Raw genomic sequence first — 20,448 nt, 5'->3', positions numbered from 1 at the left:
AATTTATTTAACTTTATTATTTAACTTGGTATTGAATTTTATGAATTACTTTATCTTTGAATAATTTGTATATGTTTGATTATATATAAAATTAAAATGTGTAATATATGTTTTATTTCATTTATTTCATTACAGGATTCGAAAATTAAATTAATAATAATTTGTATATTTTTATACATATGATAACTATTTATAGTAGTTTTTAGTCTTGTAATTTATATTTCTAAAGAAAATTAGTAAACTTACGAGTTTTTCAAGTAATTTGTCTCTACGGATTTTCAAAAATTTAAGGTGGCCACACTGCTTATATGTGTAGTTTGAAGCTAATCAAATGGCTGCAACAATTAGAATGTGAAGGTGAAGTTGTGAAGTTGAATACGTCAGGGCACTGACAATATCACATTTTTGCATGATGTCATTTGAATTGAAAATAAAAGAGTTATTATCAACTAATAGACTGATGTAATCGATAATTTTTAAACAATTTAAAGATTAAACGAGAGTGACGTGACAGTTTATTCGTTAAATAAGAATTTATATTAATGGGATGAACGATGACAATAATTAAGAACGTCTCATATCAATAAATTGCAGTAACTACAATTATATTCTACGTGTTACACAATTTTAATTACACGATACATATTACACGTGTAAGGTTATGCGGTATTTTTTTTATTGATCGATTTTACCTTTGTGTGTCAATTGCTCGTTACTTAACCATAGATTTGACGAATAAATGTTAAATCTTTGTTACTTGTTTTTTCCGTATTTATACATTTTGTACGACGTATCTACACAGAATAAAGATCAACGATGGTTTTCGAATCGATCGTTGCTGATCTCCTAAACAAGATCTTAGGAGAATATATTCAAAATTTGGACAGCACACAATTAAAACTCAGTTTATGGGGAGGTAAGCATTATGAATCATTTGAACATTTTAAAGCATCATACATGTGTGATACAGTATTTGGTTATAAAGTACTTTTACTAGATTAGAATGTCGTAACAATTTCTTGTTTAATACAATGCTTTGCAAATATATAGAGAGATGTATTATTAGTACATCGTTGTGACATCAACTTCTATTTATATTATGATAAACAACTATGTGGTTCTTTATCACGTATGATATATATATATGAAAGGAAAGTATCACATCTACAAAACATGCCTGGAAACAGAATACATACAATAAATTCTGAAATAGTATTTCAAATACAAATGAGAGTTTAAAAAGAATATAAAAATTTTACTTCTACTACTATGACATAAAAAGTAGCTTTGCTCTATAATTTCAGACACATTTGAATTCTAAATAAAAAGCAGCTAACTTACACTTTATTATTTCAACTCTATCTTATTTGGAGATGAATCTCTGTTGAATCTGCTATAATTGTATCATAATTTTGACGATACTTTAGTTTCATTGTATTATGTATTTAATATTTTATATAATATAATATATTTAAATTTTCTTTTTATATTATGCACAATATTTTTTTTTGCATTTTAAATAGAAATATTATAAATACAATAAAATAAGATAGATTTAATAACAGTTTTCCATTTTTTCCTGTTATAAATTTTGAAACAATTTTATATATTTTTAAATAAATTAATTAAAGTTATAAATATAATAGCTATTTCTAATAAGTTAAAAATAATAATTATGTGTAGAATAATTTATTTAAACGTTTATAAGCGAGTCTATTCTTTTCTTATTAAAAGAAAGAAAACATTTTATTGTATTTTTTTTTAGGAGATGTTGTTTTAAAAGATTTGTTAATAAAGGAAACTGCATTAGATGTGTTGGATTTACCCATCAGATTGGAATATGGAAGATTGGGTGTGTAAATCATATACTTATGTTCATTTATACAAAAATTTGAATAATAAATATAAAATATGAAATTAATGTACTGGATGTCTGTATTTTCTATAGGAAACCTTAGATTAAAAATACCATTCAAAGATATGTGGAATGGTCAAATTGATGCAATAATTGAGGAATTATTTGTACTTATAGTACCCACAAGTCAAGTTGCATATGATGCAGAAAAAGAAGCAAAAGTACAGCTTGAAGTTAAACGGGCAGAACTTGATAGAATTGAAAAAAGAAAACAGTTAGCAGATACTAAATGTAAAAATTTATCGTTTTATAATTTCATAATATTTAAATCTCACGTATAGTTTAATTCCATTGGATATTATATTTTTAAACAATATTTGTTATTTATCTTTTACAGTACAAGAGAAGTTAGATGATTCTATGATTGAAAAACTTATTGCCCGTATGATAAAGAATATTCATGTTGAAATTAAAAGAATACATGTACGTTATGAAGATCATGTTTCATTTAAAGATCATTCATTTTCAGTTGGTTTTACGCTAAATAAATTTATCTTAGAAAGTTGTACAGATTCTTGGAAGACAAATGGTAATTTGAAAGACATGTATGTTATTCCACAAATTTATAAGGTAAGTGAAATTAATAAATATGTTATAAATAAATTGTAATAATATCTAAAATAAAAAAATGTTCTTTCAGTTATGTACACTAGATGGTTTGGCTGTATATCTCAATACAACTGTAGAACAATTTAGTAATAATACACAATCCAACTATTCAGATCTTTTTTACAGTGGTATTGCAACTATAGATTACAATCCACCTGGTTACCAATATTGTAAGCAAACGCAGTTTAAAGCATTATATTAATAATTACATATTTAGCTATTTATGTACTAGCTGTTTTGTAGAATTACAGAACATGTATGGAAGAAAATATGTATAAAGTTACTTTATAACTATTTTTATATTTCTCTAGTGTTGGGTCCAATAAATGTCAATGCAAAATTAAAGTTAAATCCAAAACCAGAAACAGATGGTAGTAATTATACTATTCCAAAAGTTTGGTTGGATTTAGAAATGCAAAAATTAAGGATAGGATTAGCAAAAAAGCAATATCAAACTCTTGTTCAATTGGGCGAAGGATTAGATCAAGCTCAAAGGGCTGCACCATATAGGAAATATAGACCAAATTTGACATCATATAGAGGACACTATAAAGAATGGTAATACACCATTATAAATTATTCGTGCTAGAAGAATAATGATAATTAAATCATAAACTTATTATTACTTTTAGGTGGCATTTTGCATACATTTGTGTCTTGGAAGAAACAGTGCGCAGAAATCATAGAAATTGGGACTGGAACCATATGAAACAACATAGAGATTTTTGTCGTAAATATGCTAGTATATATCAAACAAAATTAACAAGCAAGAAAGTTTCACAAGAAATAGAAGATTGTCTCACAGATTGTGAAAAGAAATTAGATATTTTCAATTTGGTTATCATTAGACAACAAATTGAAATGGAAGTTAGTATTTTTGTTAATATTGAATGTATTCATATTTGTTACAATTACATGACAATTTTGTTTTTATCTTTTATTTTATAGGTAGAAAGATTGGCAGAAAAAGAAAAAAACTTAAAAGCAAAACGAGGTTGGTTTGGATTTCTGTGGTCTGGTTCACAAGCAGAAGAAGCACAAGACTTAAACTCAGCAGCTGCAATAAGTAATTGACCGAATTTTCCTTAGACAATAAAAAATATTTTAATATTTTAAATTTATCTATTGTATACAAAATTCATTTTTATATTATTAATTCATTTGATGAAAAACGTTCGTTTCAGTGCGGAAATTCGAACAAGAAATGACACCACAAGAAAAGGAAAAACTATATAGAGCAATTGATTATCAAGAAAATAGTGCACCAGCTCATTATCCTGAGACATACGAGATGATTGATACCCGATTTCTTTTGCATGAACTTCAAATTATATTTCTAGATATGGCTAAAGAATATCCATGTATTTTGGATCTTCAGCTTCATACTGTTCAAGTATGTTTCAAGTCGAGACCGTCTGCCAATGCTATTTTGTATGTATTTTCTTTAACAAAAGCTTAAGAACTATAAACTATTTTAATGTTAAAATTCCAGTACTGTTTATAAATATTTGTTCTATTACAGAATTACAGCATCAATCAATGAGATGAAACTTTTAGGAATAAAGCAAGATGAACATGTTCCTTCACTTTTTAATTCTCATGAACATAGCGCAGATGCTGTTTTAATATCTGTATCGTATGAAAAGAATCCTCTTGATAAATTATGCGGTGATCGTATCATTGTAAGATCAACATCTGTGGATATTATTTATGATGCACAAACTGTAATAGAATTAGTTAATTTGTTCAGAGTACAAAACTCGTCAACTCTGAATCAGTAAGAATACATTATGCTTTCTAGTAAGCATTTTAACATCAATTCCTTTTAATAATTTAATACTTTTTTACTTAGACTTCAAGCAGCTGCCGCGGAACAGTTGGAAGGTCTGAAGGAAATGTCAGCTCTAGGTTTGGAGCATGCTATTCAAAAACATTCAGTATTGGATATGCAGGTAACACTATATATTATATGTAGGGGGTTTGATTTTAATCTATAAAGAGAAATTACTCGGGAAGTACTCATTATATAAGAAATAATTTAGGCAAGATTTGAATGGTTACAAAAGGGACATAATCGGCTGTAATTAATTTTTTTGTACATAAACACTTAAAGATTGTATAAAAGTAGCACGTTTTTTTCAAGTGAAATCATAATTTTGAATGCAGCCTGTTCTTTTCTACAAAAAAGGATTAACTTAATTATTTCGAAAAATCATTAATTTAGAAAATATTTTAATCTCAATATTGCAAAGCAGTGGTAAAGTCAGGTATATTATTTGATCTGTTATCGTATTAAAGAATTTGTAGGTAGTTTATTATACATATATGAATTATTTGCATTTATAGATTAGAATTGGGTACTCTGTGTGGTATAACATTTGAAATGTATTGATTACAATGAACAAAGCTTAAATTTACATAAATTTGTATTGGTATACAGGTTGATATGCAGGCATCTCAGATAATAATTCCACATAATGGATTCTATAACAACACAAAATCATTGTTAGTAGTCAATCTTGGTAGTTTGAAAATGCATTCCTTAGAAAAACCAAAAGATGATAAGACGAATGTAACTGTTAAACAGTTGATCAGTATGGGTAAAAGCGAAGAGGATGTATTATTGCATCTTAGAGAGCACAGTTACGACAAATTTGTTCTAAAAATAGTTGATTTTCAAGTACGTTTTTTTAAATTTTTAAATTTATAGTGAATAGTAATCTAAAAACCATATAGTATTTGAAGACAAATTGTAAATAGGTATTAGTTTCACTATCGGGAGAGGAATGGCGCACAATTTTATCAAAAGTAAATGATTCTATGAAATTACTGCAACCAACAACACTGGAGATCCAATTTCACAAATGCTTAATCACTGACGATCCTCTGCTTCCAAAGCTTAGACTTATTGGTCAATTACCATCAGTTGTAATCAATATAACAGGTATGTATGTAGCATTTACTTTTATGTACACATTTAACCTTAACAAAATGGTGCTGAATTTTTAAATTGTTAGTGTCAACAATTAATTAAGAGAAGACATAATATAATAAGTACTAGTTAAACAACCAGTAGAATATCATTTTTTCTTCTCTATTAGATAATCGCTTGTTACAAGCTCTTTCTATTGCTCAAAGTATTCCATTTCCACAAGAAGAACAACCTGCAGAGCTTCAAAAAAGTTCACTTGTATGTTCCATATTATAGTTACAATTTTCAATATCTTTTATCAGTTGTTCTGTCCTAATTATGAAATATTTTTCATAGAGTAAATCTGTGTCCCAATTATCTTTATTAAAAGACCTAACTACAATTTCTACTATTTCTGAGAAAAAGAAAGAGGCAACTGTTTCAGTTAAACAAACAACTGATTTGGAAATGAAATTTGAAATGAAAGGTAAGAATGATTTTTTACTTTTGACATATGATTATGTTATAAGTAATTGGAATTAGTCTAACAACTATATAATCAATTACAGAATTTGCATTGCTAATTTCGACTCAAAAAGATGGTGTAATAACGCCATTTATGAAACTCGAGATATTACAGTTGGAAGCAGAAATGTTACAACGAACTTATGATCAAGAAATATTATTGAGATTGGGTGGTGTTCAAGCAAAACAGCATTACAATGAAACAGAAATATTTATGGTAAACACTCCAATGTCATCTGGTAAAGATGAATATCTGATAACAGTACAGTATATAAATGTAAGTTTCAAATACCTGAGGTATTTATAGATATTTATTTTATTTTCTTTATTCGTTAATATATACAGTATTTGTTTCAATTTTACCATAGGTGAATAAGCGATCGCCAGAATTCACAACTAGACACGAATCTGTTATTAAATTATTAAAATTAGAATTTACAACGTTAGATGTTTTACTTCATCAAGAAGCTCTTATAAGACTTCTTCAGTTTGTAACTTATATGCAGGTAATCTTTAAAAATGTGGATATATAAATTAAAATGGAAACTGTTTACAAAAAGTAAGCCATTGTAATGCATATATTCCTCTGTTATGTTTAAATTACAGGATCAAATGAATGCAATAGCAAGCAGTAAAGCCGAGAAAGAGAGTCATATACGTCCCCGACCAACTCATTTGACTTCTATTCAAGAAGAAACATCTGCATTCATTAAAGAACACATTCAAAAACAAAAATTTAGATCGACATCATCTCGTAAGTATTTAAACACATGGTATTATAGTTTTACAAAATTATTAAATTATCAAGTATGATTATGGAAATATAAGTCAAATATGATTAATAACATTGTATTTAATAAAGTTCTGATACATATATGTATGTATATATGTATATATAGGTATGCATGTATGTATATGTATGTATATTTTAGGTCAAAGAAGAACAGTGGTTGAGCATACAGATTTAAAAATTCAGGCAAAAGTTGGAACTATTTGTATGAAGATAGTTAGTGATTGTAGAGAAATCTCTGCTTTCTATATTGACGGAATTACTGCTGGATTTACAATGAAGGCTTCAAATTCTCAAGCAAATATTACTTTATCTTCTATCAGTATTATAGATCTTAATGCTGCATCAGCTTATAAAGATGTAAGACAATTTATTACCATGTTTTTACATAGTTTATATATATGGATTGCCTATTAATTTTTTTTTAATTGTGTATGTATAGATTATATCAGTGATAGAAGATACGGAGTCATTGCAAATTGTAGCTATAATAAACAATATTGAACCATCAGAAGTTGATAAGAATAATATGTCCATTACCGTTATTATGGGCTGTTACCGTATTGTTTTTCTAAACATGTTTGTTACTAGTATAATGGTAAACAAAAGTTTTTTATAAAAATTTGTTATTATAATAATTCAAATGTTTTAATTTATTAAAGATGCAAAAATATATTTCATTTTTTAGAATTTTTTAAATCATTTTCAAATAGCCCAACAAGCAATAAAGGATGCATCAGCAGCAGCTGCAGAGGCTGCAAAAACAAACATTAAAGATGTCCAAGAAAGTGCAGCACGTGTTGGGCTTGCAGTAAAGATAAAGGTTTGCAATAAAATAAATATTTAATGTTATATTCTAACTAGTATGAAAATAATATTGTAAATGTTAAAGTCATAGAGCTTATAGTACTTATATAAAATATGCTATCTAGGCTCCTGTTATATATGTTCCAATGCATTCAAAAAGTAATCATTGTTTAACACTGGATATGGGTAATCTTACTGTGTGCAATGTTTTTAAAAAATTGGAGGTTACAAACGAAACTGGAGATTGTCCTATCGTCGATGAAATGAAAATTGAATTACAAAATTTGAAATTATCAAGGTAACAACTACAGCTATACATACATTGTAATTGTTTGTTTTATCCTCGCAACTTTTGATTTATAATATGAGTTTGTTATTTTTATAATAGGGTGAAGTTAAACATGGAAACGTTTGTGGTTGAAAATGAAATATTATTGTTAGAACCAGTTAGTTTTACATTACTTATTAAACGAAATTTATCAACTGCTTGGTTTACTTCTATACCAGATATTGATATGTCCGGAAGATTAAATAAAATTAATGTGTTAATAAGTAAAGAGGATTATGTAACTGCATTGAAAGTGTTAGAAGAAAATTTAGGTGAAATAGTTGAAGATACAAAATCTGTACAAAATATTGGACAAACTGAGAAAAAACTTGAAGTAGAAGTTTTGCAACACCACGAAACTGGTAAGTTTAAATTAAAATTATTTGTTTTGTTCACAATGAAGCAAACTAATTATATTTTTATTTTAATAGATAAATTTGGAGGAACAGCTATAATAAATTCAGAAGATACAGATTTTCAAGAACAAGTACACATACACACATCCATTAAATTTGAGTTTGTTATGGATAGTCTTGTAATTAGTTTATTTACAGGAGGTTCAAAAATGGTATTAACTTATTCTTTACAATCTTCTTGTCATTTATATTTGACTACAGTATATATATATAAATATAAGAATTGAAAAATTTACAGCTTGAATCACAAAGTTCTCTTCTACATCTACCTGAGAATGGGTTAGCAAAATTCCGTTTGACTCATTTTGCATTAAAAGGTAGAATATTTGCAGATGGATTAATGGTAACTTCGATTTTACTTATGAACTGCACATTAGATGACACTCGTCAATGTAGACAAGGATCTCTTATCCGAATTATGGAAAGAACAACAGCAGTACCTTCTATAGATGATATGGAAAAAGAGTCAAAGTCTGTTCGCAGCATGTTGGATATGACTATTAGACAAAGTTCAAATGACACGTTCGGTAGGTTTTTATGTTTTTAATAGCATTTAAAAATATTTGGGTAGAAATTAAGTAACCTGTAATTTGAATGGTATTTGTATCACCTGTTTGTTCTACTTTATTATTTAATTTTATTACATAAATAACTGTTACTAAAAATAATACAATAAGAAATTTATTAAGATAAAATAAAAATTCAATCTTTTATTTGCAGTGGATGTTAGAGTTTTCTCTTTCAGTATCATTGTATCTCTAGATTATTTAATGAAAGTTAAGGATTTCTTTACTAGCGAAGAAGCATCATCAAATAAAACAATTTCTCAAAATGTTCCAAAGAATTATAATGAAACAGTAATGAAAAAGAAACAAACTCAGGCTGCACCAAATAAAAAAATGTTTACAATTAATCTACATATTGAGAAGCCAGACATCATTCTCCTTGAAGAAATGGATGATATAAATTCAAATTGCATCATATTAAATGTAATAAATATCCATCTGAAGATATTTTGATTATTATACATTTCATCATTTACATATGTTAATATTGTATTTTAAGACCGAGCTGTTATTAAAAGTGCGTTTGCTGGGGGAACATCAAGTAATAACAGGTTCCATAAAAGATTTATCAATTTTAGCAGGTATATATAATCCACTGAAGAGAAGTGATTGGATATATCAGGTAAAATAAAACATTGCATTTATTTTTTATGCTGTTTTATTTTGATGATATAAGACATTAAAATGAAAATTTTCCAAAGGTTCTAAGACCATGCAGTATTAGTGTAGCAGGTTCTACACCAGAAGATCGAGGACTTCATATAGATGTTTGTTGCACTGATATTCATGTATCGGTTTCACCAGGTAATTTAATAAATTACTAAAGCATGTTGAATGTCCATAAATTGAATTCAAAAGTTGCTTGAAATAATAATTTATATAATTGGAAATTTAAACTTTTAATTTACAGGTGTCATAGAAATATTGAATAAAGTCGTTCACACTGCTACAAAAACGGAAATAAAAGATCAGGAAATTGTAACTTCTGAACCAAGTCATAAAGGATTGTGGATTATAACGCCATATGAAGAAAGTGATTTTTGGTTTTTAAAAACAGGTTAGATATACGTATATTTAATACATTGAAAAATATATTATTTTAATTGCATTTCCTAGTATAAGTAATAAAATGTACATGTTTGTTATTATTTTCTTTTTACAGAAGTAGGAGTAGAAGCTGTAGAAGACTTTGTGTTCACTGATCATGAAGATGTTGCACTCTGTAAACCAGAATTAGCAATAATTTCTGCTCCAATAATTCTATTTACATTGGAAGCAGGTGTTGGTAACAAAACATTACCTATGCTTCTACTTCATATTGGGTTCCAAAGTAATATTAATGACTGGAGTTCAAAATCTGTAAGAAATTTAAAAATAATTGTGATAGTAATATTCCTCGTTTTATTTATTTGTCGGTAAATACTTTTAGATGAGTATAGAGAGTACAATATCGTTGATTATGGCGTATTACAATAGTCGTCTGGCATTATGGGAACCATTAATCGAACCAATAGAAAGAACAAAAAATGGAAAGCGAATTTCAACACCTTGGGAACTAAGAACTAAAGTAACGTATTTTTCATTATTATCTCAAATCATTCATTAATATTAATAATTTTCGTAACTTTAAAATTATTATCCATTAGATTCAATTTAATGACGCGTCTGTGGACTCTAGAGGAGCAAGTGTAATCAGTCCAATTTCTGATAGTGAACCAGAAGAATGGCATCAAATTCCTAAAATGTCTATTGATATAGTATCTTCTGTAAGTTAATTAGTTGAAAAATTGTCTAGATTTATATCTTCTACAAAACATCTTTACAATACTTTGCAATAGGAAAACTTGGAAATGACTGTAACTAAAACTTGTCTTGATGTACTAAAACAACTTGGCAATGCATTTTCATCTGCAATGGAAGCTAGTGGAAAGGGAACTGCAAAAAGTGTAGCACCTTACGTACTTAAAAACGAGACTGGTCTAGCAATGGTTTTAGATTTGGAACGCAGTCAGTTCAAGGTTTGATATTACTTGTATCTCACAATTATAAAAAAAGTTGTAGTTTATAAAACGTTTTCAAACGAAATACTTGTTTAGGTCTTTAATGATAGATCAAAAATTACGAATGATAATACAGTTTCATACATGGAAGTAATTCTTGAATCCGGCGCATCAGTAGAGCTTGCTCCGAAAACAACAAAAACTGAAATACCTTTGCTTGACCAAGTAAAAACTGAATCGATTAAGGAAAGAGACGATGACAAGTTTATTATTTCGGTAATATACTTGGACTTTATAGAACTTGTAATGTTGTTACATTTGTTATTACACTTTTCCAATTCAAATTGTGTATATTAAAGTAAGGTAATCTTTAATTAATGTATAATAATATTTTTTGAAGTTCAAAGAAATTGGCGGTACGTTGACTATACCCGTTTTAAGAGCTGATAAACGGTTCTTTTCATTGAGATATCGAAAAGAAGGTTCTGAAGAATGGGGTATCGTTTCCGATGTTGTGGTCGACGAAGGAAGTACTATTATTACTCTCAGAAGTATCCTTCAGGTGAATTATTTATATTTTTATTGTAAATTTCTGATAATAAATTTTTGTGGAAATAATAATATTAAATGTATTTTAGGTGCATAATCATTTCAGTGAATCAATATCCGTATATTATATGACTAAACGTGGAAATGAAGTTGAATGTGTGGGCACTGTTGCTCCAGACAGCAAATTAAATCTTCCATTAGATGCTGTATACACTCCAACAAATATTTACTGGCTATTTTTCAGTGTAGACCGGTAATCTACATAATCTACATACTTTGTGACATAATTACTGTATATGTATGTTCATAAATATGTTTAATTTGTTTGTAGGTATATGGTTTCAATAGAACCATTTGTTTGGAAAGATCTTCAAAAAACTGTTTCCATGAGCAAACTTTTAAAGTGTGAAAGTCGAACGAAACAAGAAGTCGTAGAACCATTTTATATAAAGGTATATAACTTAATTACATATGCTTATTTGTTTAAAATTAGCTGTCTTCTTTACTCCGTTTATTTTTATCTTTCATGCAAAAAAGCCGTTACACAATATAGTACATAACACAAATATCCTCTGTGCATTCAAATGATCAATGTTTTGTATACATTTGACAGTAATATAATAAATAGGTATTTAGTTTCTACTCTATAATCAAAAATTTTACCGAAACACATTGCATACTTTCATAAGCAGCAGTTTTTACTTTTAGATGTTTTTCGTGATGATTGTGGTTGGTAGTATTTTATATAATAACAACACTATTGGCTTATTATTGAATGCTATTAACTGGCGATCCATATTCTGTCGTTTCGTTGATTACGTCAAGCATCTTTGCTTCAAAAATTTATCCTCAGAACACCCAAAATATCTGGAAGCACCTATTCAGGTACTACCACTATTTTAACTAGTTTGAGAGAGGTTTGTCATTTAGTATATGTTGAATATCAAACAAATGTATATTTTTATTACTGTTGTTAGATAGTTAATATATTTTAAATGTGAATGCTTATTTGCAACAAACAAAACTGTAGTATTTAGTACAATCGCTAGCTGTGTTACACTAATATATTAATAACAGACAGACATAGAAAGCAAAGTGAATGGAATTAAATCATTTATATACTAAACGCAATCATTTTTAATTTTAATAGAATAGTTTTTCTATTGCAGAACGCTAACTTTATTCTAATATATTATATCAAAGTTTTATTCTTCTAGATTTTCTTTCATTAAATTATCTTCATTAGTTTATTCTCTATCTTCATGCATTATATCACTAGATATTTAGAATTGATTAATTGTTATATATTTTTTCAAGTTATACAAAAATGAAGAATTCTTTTATTACTTCTAATGTTTTTATTTTTTACATTTTACACTATGACAATACCCACAAATTTTAAAGTCTGCATAAAAAAACAATATAGACATTAAAAGTTTAAATTAGTGTTCATTATAATGTGCTTACTGAACGTATTTTATGTTTCATTCATATTACATAGAATGAGTGTATCGTTATTGTTATGCTGTAATGTTAAAAGTACTGTTTACTGATTTAGATGGTTGTATAAGAAATGATAGAGTAACATAGTCAAATAAAGAATAATACAGATGTGTAATACGAAATTTAATAAATTTTAACAATTTACTGCAACGTTTACAGGTTGTGGGTGAAATAGAACAGGTTTACTTTGAAAATACTAGCCGACACACGATGGCAAGTACCATTTACAATGTTCACTTGTATCCATCTGTGTATTTAAAAAATTTCCTGCCTATTGATATTATTGTGTGTTTACCTGGAACTGTTCAAGAAAAACTTCTAGAAGCAGGCACATCTTATCAAATCCCTACTATTGATCCTGGGAAATCTAATATAATTATAAAAGTAAATAAGTTATAATAAGTCCATAGTTATAAAAGTAGCAATCACTTTTTAAATAACTGTTTTACATATAATAATATATTGCAGTTACCAAATTATTTAGAAAAGGATTGGTCATGTCGAGGTGAAATAATAGCAAATCCACCAGAATTTTCAGTTTGGTCCTTTGAATCTTTTGATAGTGCACAAAAAGTCGTGTTGGATTTAGGAATGCATGTATCTTATAAACATGGATCTATTATCATGGCATTATATTGTCCGTTTTGGATGTTAAATAAAACAGGTTTAATGTTGTCTTACCGGGTAAGTAACAACAAAATATTTCTTTTCTAATGTTCTCTTACAATGAGAGTAATTGGTCATTGTTACCCAGTTTAGCTTAATGTACATTTTGCTTATTATCATACTTGTGTGTTCTGTTTTTTGTGTAAACAAATTTTGCAATAAGTTTTATTATACATTATACGTATTTTATCATTTATTTTTATTTTTATAGAATAACATATATAAATTATAAATGACATTTTAATAGATTAATTATAAAATGTAAATATATTTTATTAAGACAGTTAAAGGTCTCAAAATATCTTAATGATACAAAAAATATTCTGTTTAAAATTTTCAATATAAAATGATTCAATTTATTATATAATAATAACAATGATAATGATGGTATTAATTTTTAGAAGTTGTGTTAGTTATCTAATTAATTTCTTTATGCAGTGCTTGAATTTGATATTTTATGCAATATTGTAAGGGCTGTGTTGTATTGTGCATGTTGAAAGTAGTACAATGCTACAAATAGTCAAATCTGTACAATTATATCTTATTCACTACTTATTCAATACATTATTTTACAGAAATCAAGTAAGGGTGGTAAAGAACACTCAAGTCCAATCAAGGTAGTGATTTCATGTTTCAGTATACTTTCATGCTTATGAACGTAATACATGCTGATACAAAGATTGTATTTTGTAGCGGTAGCTAATGCAAGATCTATTTAAGAACTTTAGAGGTCACAATTATTTTAAAAAATGTATTTTTTCAATTCGAGTCAAGATTTTTAATTTTTTAATTGTTTGAGTTAAGTGCAAGTCTTTACTTTAATAATAGTAGCATGTTAAGTTTTCTCAGAAATTAAAATTGCTTGTAAAAGTAGAATTTTATTTATATCATATTGAATATAAGGTTCATGGGTAAAACCATACATTTTGCATAGCTTTCATGTATTTGGGAAAATTAATTTCATTATTAACAATTTTATAAAAATACATAGAAAGGTATCTTTCAGAATTTGGTTTGTGTCATGAAACCCCATCGACAACGTGCAGAATACAGGAAGAAGAAAGCACGTTCGGTGATTCATTGTTTTCATTTTATATTGGTGATGTTGGTTTAATCTCATATACTTTGAAGCCAAGTTTTAGTATAATTTAATAAATTGAACTAATCATGTGTTCATTTGTCAACATTCTAACCATGGGTCTGTTTACATCATGGTCGGTGCATCTTTTCTAACTAAACAAATTACTACTTAATTACTAAGTGAATAGAGGCTATTTGCTACACATAATTAAGATATATAATACTCTATTTAATAATTCGTTCGTCGTAACAGATACATGCATATGTATTTCACAGGAACTAACAAAGAAGTTTATTTAGCTTTCACTCATATTTATTTTATTTTATTAATTTGCTTATAACTCCCCTTATCGTAATCTTGCAACATTATACATACTTTTACATGTTCAAAAAAATAACTATTATTTATTTCTAAATTTTACAATACCACTTTTATATATATTTTGTTTTAGATAATATATATATTTTGTATATATATGAAATTATGTAAGCATGATTAAAGCATGATTTTTTCAAAAATGGATAACATTATTAGAAATAGTGTTGAAGCTTGTAAATAATTGCAGCAATTAATTTAAAACTTAAAAAAAATTTGTTTAATACAAAAATGAAAGTTAAAAACATTTAAATACATATAAGTTCAAGCTTTGTTTATTAAGATATATAAGCAAGTTTTCAGGAATAAAGTTAACTGGTGTTGGCAAACTGATGTTCATTGTAATTAAATTTGTAATAATATAATGTATAATATTGTTGCTCTATTTGAACAATGTTGTACAAGTATGGATATATTAAAATCAATTGTCTCTTGGTTGCACGACACATGTAAAATGTTAAAATATAATATGAATGCAAATATTTATTTATATAAATGTTTTCAGAGTGGAGATGACTATTTAAACATATTATATCATCCAGAAAACTTCAAAGGACCAATATTATTTTCATTTCGCTCAAAAGTATTCTTTGGTAAAAAAAAGGCAATGATCAGAGTGGAAGATGGTGAATGGTCTGATAAATTCCCAATAGATGTTGCAGGAAGTGAGGGTGTAGTTGTTTGCAAATATAATGGATTGATATACCAGGTTACTACATTATTTATTTACATTACTACATTATTTTTTAAATAATACAATAATACAATATTTTTATTACAGATTGGAGTTCACAACCAGTTGACCTACAATTCCTTAACAAAACAGATTACATTTACTCCATATTATGTACTTATAAATAATTCAAATTTTTTGATCGAATGTCAAGAAGGTGACAGACCAGCTGATCCTATGATGAAGGTAATTGTTCAAGAATTAAGATTATTTTGTAGTTAAATGTATATATATTTTACATTTACAAAAGAGAGTTAACCTTACTATTCTTTTTATTTATAGGTTCCTTCTGGTGAATGTACTGCTCTTTGGCCTCGTTCTGGAAATGAACAAAAGACCTTAAGAGTTAAAATTGCAACTGAACCTGAAAAAACTGCGCCATTCATTTATACAGAAAGTCATACAACTTTACTAAAATTAGATAACAAGGTTTGTCTAGATAGAATCATTTTTTGTAAGAATTGAAATGAATGTAGACACGTGTGAGTCTCTTTTATATCAATATAATATATATCTATAAGCGATTTATTTTCCTTTGAACTATTGTCAAATTAAATCTAAATTTATTTAACAGTATGGGGGAATTAATGTGGATGTACAAATAAGCGAAGGAGGAGTTTACATTTCTTTATCTGCTTATACTTATGGAAATGCTCCAGCTTTAATTATCAATCATACTCCACATACTATCCAGTTTTGGGAAAAAGGTTCATTAAATGTTAGGTAAATTTATTTATTAGAAAAATATTAGAATTATTGGTCACAGTTTTTATTTCATTTAAAATTATATTAAGAATGTACAATGTAAATTATTTTGCAGATCTGTGCAGTCATTTAATAGAATGTTTTATACTTGGGAAAACCCAGCAGGACCACGAAAATTAATATGGGAAGATAATAATAAAAAGGAAATTGAACATACTTTGCGAAAAGTAAAAATTTAATAATATCTTGTACGATTCAATAATTTAATATTTAGTTCTACTAGGAGTTGTATTTTTTAGGATATTTTAGGTACTTTTCAATTACCAGAGTTGGAGGAAGAAATATTTTATGTATCATTTTTGGATGGTACCCAACGAATACTTCTATTTACATCAAACATGAAAGTTGCAGAAGATTGTCAACTAGTAGGTGATCTTGAAGCTATAGAACAAGAAGTAACAATAAGTATTCGTGGCGTTGGATTTTCACTTATTAACAACATAACAAGATCAGAATTATTATACATGTGTATAGCTAGGTAAATCTTTGATACAATGAAATTAATTCCTCATGAGTTTATTATTACACTATTAAGAGTTATTATTTTATATAATATAGTTCTGATATTATATGGGAAACGAGTAAATCTGTCGCTCATCGTTGGCGTGGTATTAATACGAGAGAAATGAATATTATAGAAGAAGGCTATCAAAATTATATGATAGAATTACAAATAGGAAAGGATCCACCGCAAAAAATATTGCTTGAACCAAAATTGGAAGTAAGGAATATATAAAATATTTATTATTGATTTCTTAATAATCGTTATATTTACTAATACCGATTCTTTTTAGGTCGATTATTTAAATATGGAAATGTTGAAACCACATCGTCGATCATTGCGACGTACATTTCAAACTGGTTTATGGTTACAATATCGAACATCAACACATCAAGTGCAGTTACATGCAAAAATTAATAAACTTCAAATAGATAATCAACTTTCGGATTGTGTTTTTCCAGTTATATTGGCTCCAGTTCCACCTCCAAAGAGTGTTACACAAAGTACTGGTAAGTTTTTCTGTTAAAAACTTAAATCTAATTCATAGCTGTACCTAATTACATATCTTTTTTCTAACATTTATTAATAACCTTTTACATGTTTTTAACAGTAATGAAACCATTTGCTGAACTTAGTATGGTTAAACGCTTGTTAGAACATAGCAGTGTTCAGCAATTTCGATATTTTAAAGTTCTTATACAAGAATTTCACGTGAAAGTAGATATTGTATTTATTAATGCAATAATGGGGTTGTTTGAAGCAAATGAAATGAATGATGCGGAAACGGTAAGTTATATTCATGTTATTTGCTTATTATAAATATTATTAATAATAATTATTGTATTATATATTTTAGACTGAATTATTTAAACTGGATATGAAATTGGTTGATGAACCATTAATGTATCATGTTAGTTTAATTACTACAGCAGAACAGAAGAACTTCTTCGATTTACTTCATTTTTCGCCCTTAAAGGTTCGTTTTTTTACATTTTAATTTTCGGATACCGGATGCTCCAACAGTGTCGCGGACTTTGAATGTCGAGTCATTTTGATTCATAGTGAAAATTTAAATGTATTTATACATTTGGAAGGAAGGATTGTTTTTTACAAATTTTACTGTTATTATTTTTATAATATTATTTTACCATGTTTTAATATCTTATTCAACGATAAAAAAATATATATATATATACAATATATATGTTTATGAAAGATGTTAAAAAGATAAGATGACAGTCGTCTGTTTTGACAAATTATCTGTAGGTTTAGTTAAAATTACCCAGCATTCGATGTGCAAGGGTTACATAAACGTCGTATTTAAACTGTAAAAGCGCATAAATTCTTTCTACTATTCCTAGATTCATATAAGTTTTTCAATGGCTGGCAGTAATAGTGGACCTTCTGCTGTACCTCAAGTATTAAACGTATTACTGCAAGGAATAGGTGTCACTTTAACTGACATTAATGACATTGTTTTCAAGTAATTCACTTCATAGTTACATTTCTATTATAATTCCTAGCAAGTAATGTAAAATCTATATTTTTGTTTTCTTTACAGATTAGCGTACTTTGAAAGAGATTATGTTTTTATGACCAATAAGCAACTTATTTCTGAAGCAACAATGCATTATGTAGGACAAGCAATTAAGCAAGCATACGTTCTTGTTTTGGGACTTGATGTAATCGGCAATCCGTACGGACTTGTAGTTGGTACTATGAAAGGTATTGAAGATTTGTTTTACGAACCATTTCAAGGTGCTATAGAAGGCCCTGGAGAATTTGCAGAAGGTTTACTTCTTGGCGTGAAAAGTATGTTTGGTCATACTGTTGGAGGAATGGCTGGAGCAGTTTCTAAAATAACTGGAGCTATGGGTATATCTCTAAACTTTAATATTATTTTAATATCAGTCTGATTGTAGTTGCTTCTTTTATATTTACTATATTTATTCTAGGCAAAGGTATAGCTGCTCTAACTTTTGATAAAGATTACCAAAGAAAACGACAAGAACAACTCAACAAACAACCTGCCAACTTACAAGAAGGTCTTGCTCGTAGCGGGAAAGGTTTAGTAATGGTATGTGAGCATGAAGAATAAATACCAATCAAATGTTTCTTAAAGAAGAAAGCGAACAAATTATTATTATATGTTTTGCTCTAGGGAGTAGTTGACGGTGTAACTGGTGTTGTAATGAAACCTATAGCAGGTGCTAAAGAAGAAGGAGTAGAAGGTTTTTTCAAAGGATTTGGGAAAGGTGTTGTTGGCCTTGTTACCAGACCAACCGCCGGTGTTATAGACTTTGCCAGTGGATCACTTGGAGCAGTGAAACGGTATAAAAAAATTAATTTGAGAAACCAGATCTATTTACATAGATCTTGTATATTCGATTATAGTATATAAATAATTATAATTATTATTTTCATTTTTTAGTGCAACTGAATTGAATGAAGAAGCGAAAAGAGTAAGGCCACCTAGATTTTTCCAACCAGACAATTTAGTTAGACCATATGTACGAGAAGAAGCTGAGGGACACAAAATTTTGAACGTTAGTATTTAATATTTTTTATTATGTAATGATTCACACTGATGGATGATCATTTCTTTAGGAATTGGAGAAAGGAAAATATGCGAACACCGACATTTACTTTTATCACATATATATTTCTAAAGATGTAGTACTGCTTACCGACAAGAGAATGGCCTATATAGAACATAGTGATCTATTTGGCGGGTGGCGGGTTAGTATATCTTTAATACACATTACTTTTATAAAGTAAGAGTGGCATTAATACAAGATATCTAAAGAAAGAAAGTAAATTTTTGTTCATATTATAATTGTGTAGGTTGATTGGACTTATACATGGCAAGAATTTAGTGAGTTACCGAAACTAGTTGATAGGGGAGTACAGATTTTTATTAAGGATAACAGTAAGAAGAAAAAACTTGGAAACTTATTTGGTAGTGCAGATCAATCAAAAATAATTTTAATATCTGATTACAGTACGAGACAGGTTAGTGACTTAAAGGAATATTGATTCTCTTTAGTTGGAAATAAAAAATCAATTTGTACTAAAGTAATATGTTTTTTTGTTGATCTCGCAGCTTTTATGCAATAAGATGAAAGAGCAGATTAACCAATGTGGATTATAATAGCAGCAGAGGCAGAGATAAAATTAGATGACACATACAATACATACTTTAATACAGTTAATTAAACTGATAGTGCCTGGTGCAGTAAACTTATATTAAGCTTTGCAAGCGAAACATAATAAATTCTATACATTCTAAAAAAATTTTCTATAAACACTATTCACAAGACTGATGTTTAATCGGAGTCAGCTTAAGGTAGAAAAAAATCAGTATGTAGTTTTATATTTATTTTAATTTAATTTCTCTTTTAAAGTCT

General features: G+C 27.7%; 1 protein-coding gene across 5 annotated transcripts; it reads left to right on the top strand.

The window, feature by feature from the left end:
* The first annotated feature begins 355 nt into the window (after positions 1–355).
* Vps13 (vacuolar protein sorting 13C) lies at positions 356–20,335 on the top strand. 5 transcript variants are annotated; one of them, XM_076327031.1, is made up of 60 exons: positions 368–916; positions 1,766–1,852; positions 1,949–2,146; positions 2,253–2,485; positions 2,556–2,694; positions 2,836–3,082; positions 3,157–3,391; positions 3,473–3,590; positions 3,709–3,955; positions 4,047–4,301; positions 4,377–4,476; positions 4,965–5,204; positions 5,285–5,468; positions 5,626–5,714; positions 5,793–5,922; positions 6,005–6,237; positions 6,329–6,466; positions 6,567–6,714; positions 6,893–7,110; positions 7,193–7,348; positions 7,439–7,573; positions 7,683–7,855; positions 7,946–8,247; positions 8,317–8,453; positions 8,540–8,828; positions 9,022–9,290; positions 9,367–9,489; positions 9,569–9,671; positions 9,778–9,924; positions 10,030–10,226; positions 10,297–10,434; positions 10,514–10,633; positions 10,706–10,885; positions 10,964–11,143; positions 11,268–11,429; positions 11,506–11,669; positions 11,748–11,868; positions 12,125–12,301; positions 13,079–13,303; positions 13,388–13,603; positions 14,161–14,202; positions 14,592–14,657; positions 15,547–15,750; positions 15,823–15,960; positions 16,057–16,203; positions 16,349–16,497; positions 16,595–16,706; positions 16,779–17,017; positions 17,098–17,260; positions 17,334–17,550; positions 17,652–17,827; positions 17,898–18,017; positions 18,403–18,524; positions 18,603–18,916; positions 18,997–19,118; positions 19,203–19,372; positions 19,473–19,587; positions 19,649–19,780; positions 19,886–20,053; positions 20,145–20,335. In XM_076327031.1, the coding sequence occupies exons 1-60, from the start codon at positions 817–819 to the stop codon at positions 20,190–20,192; spliced, it is 10,017 nt and encodes a 3,338-aa protein (XP_076183146.1). In that variant the 5' UTR covers positions 368–816; the 3' UTR covers positions 20,193–20,335. The 5 variants fall into 5 exon arrangements, with proteins under 5 accessions (XP_076183178.1, XP_076183146.1, XP_076183155.1 ...); XM_076327040.1 differs by lacking the exon at positions 14,592–14,657; XM_076327057.1 differs by lacking the exon at positions 12,125–12,301 and having other exon boundaries at positions 369–916.
* The last annotated feature ends 113 nt before the right edge of the window (positions 20,336–20,448 follow it).

This window comes from Ptiloglossa arizonensis, chromosome 1 (assembly GCF_051014685.1).
Source record: "Ptiloglossa arizonensis isolate GNS036 chromosome 1, iyPtiAriz1_principal, whole genome shotgun sequence".
NCBI classification, from domain to species: domain Eukaryota; kingdom Metazoa; phylum Arthropoda; class Insecta; order Hymenoptera; family Colletidae; genus Ptiloglossa; species Ptiloglossa arizonensis.
Note: the sequence above shows the minus strand (reverse complement) of the source record. Positions and strands in the feature narration are given on the sequence as shown.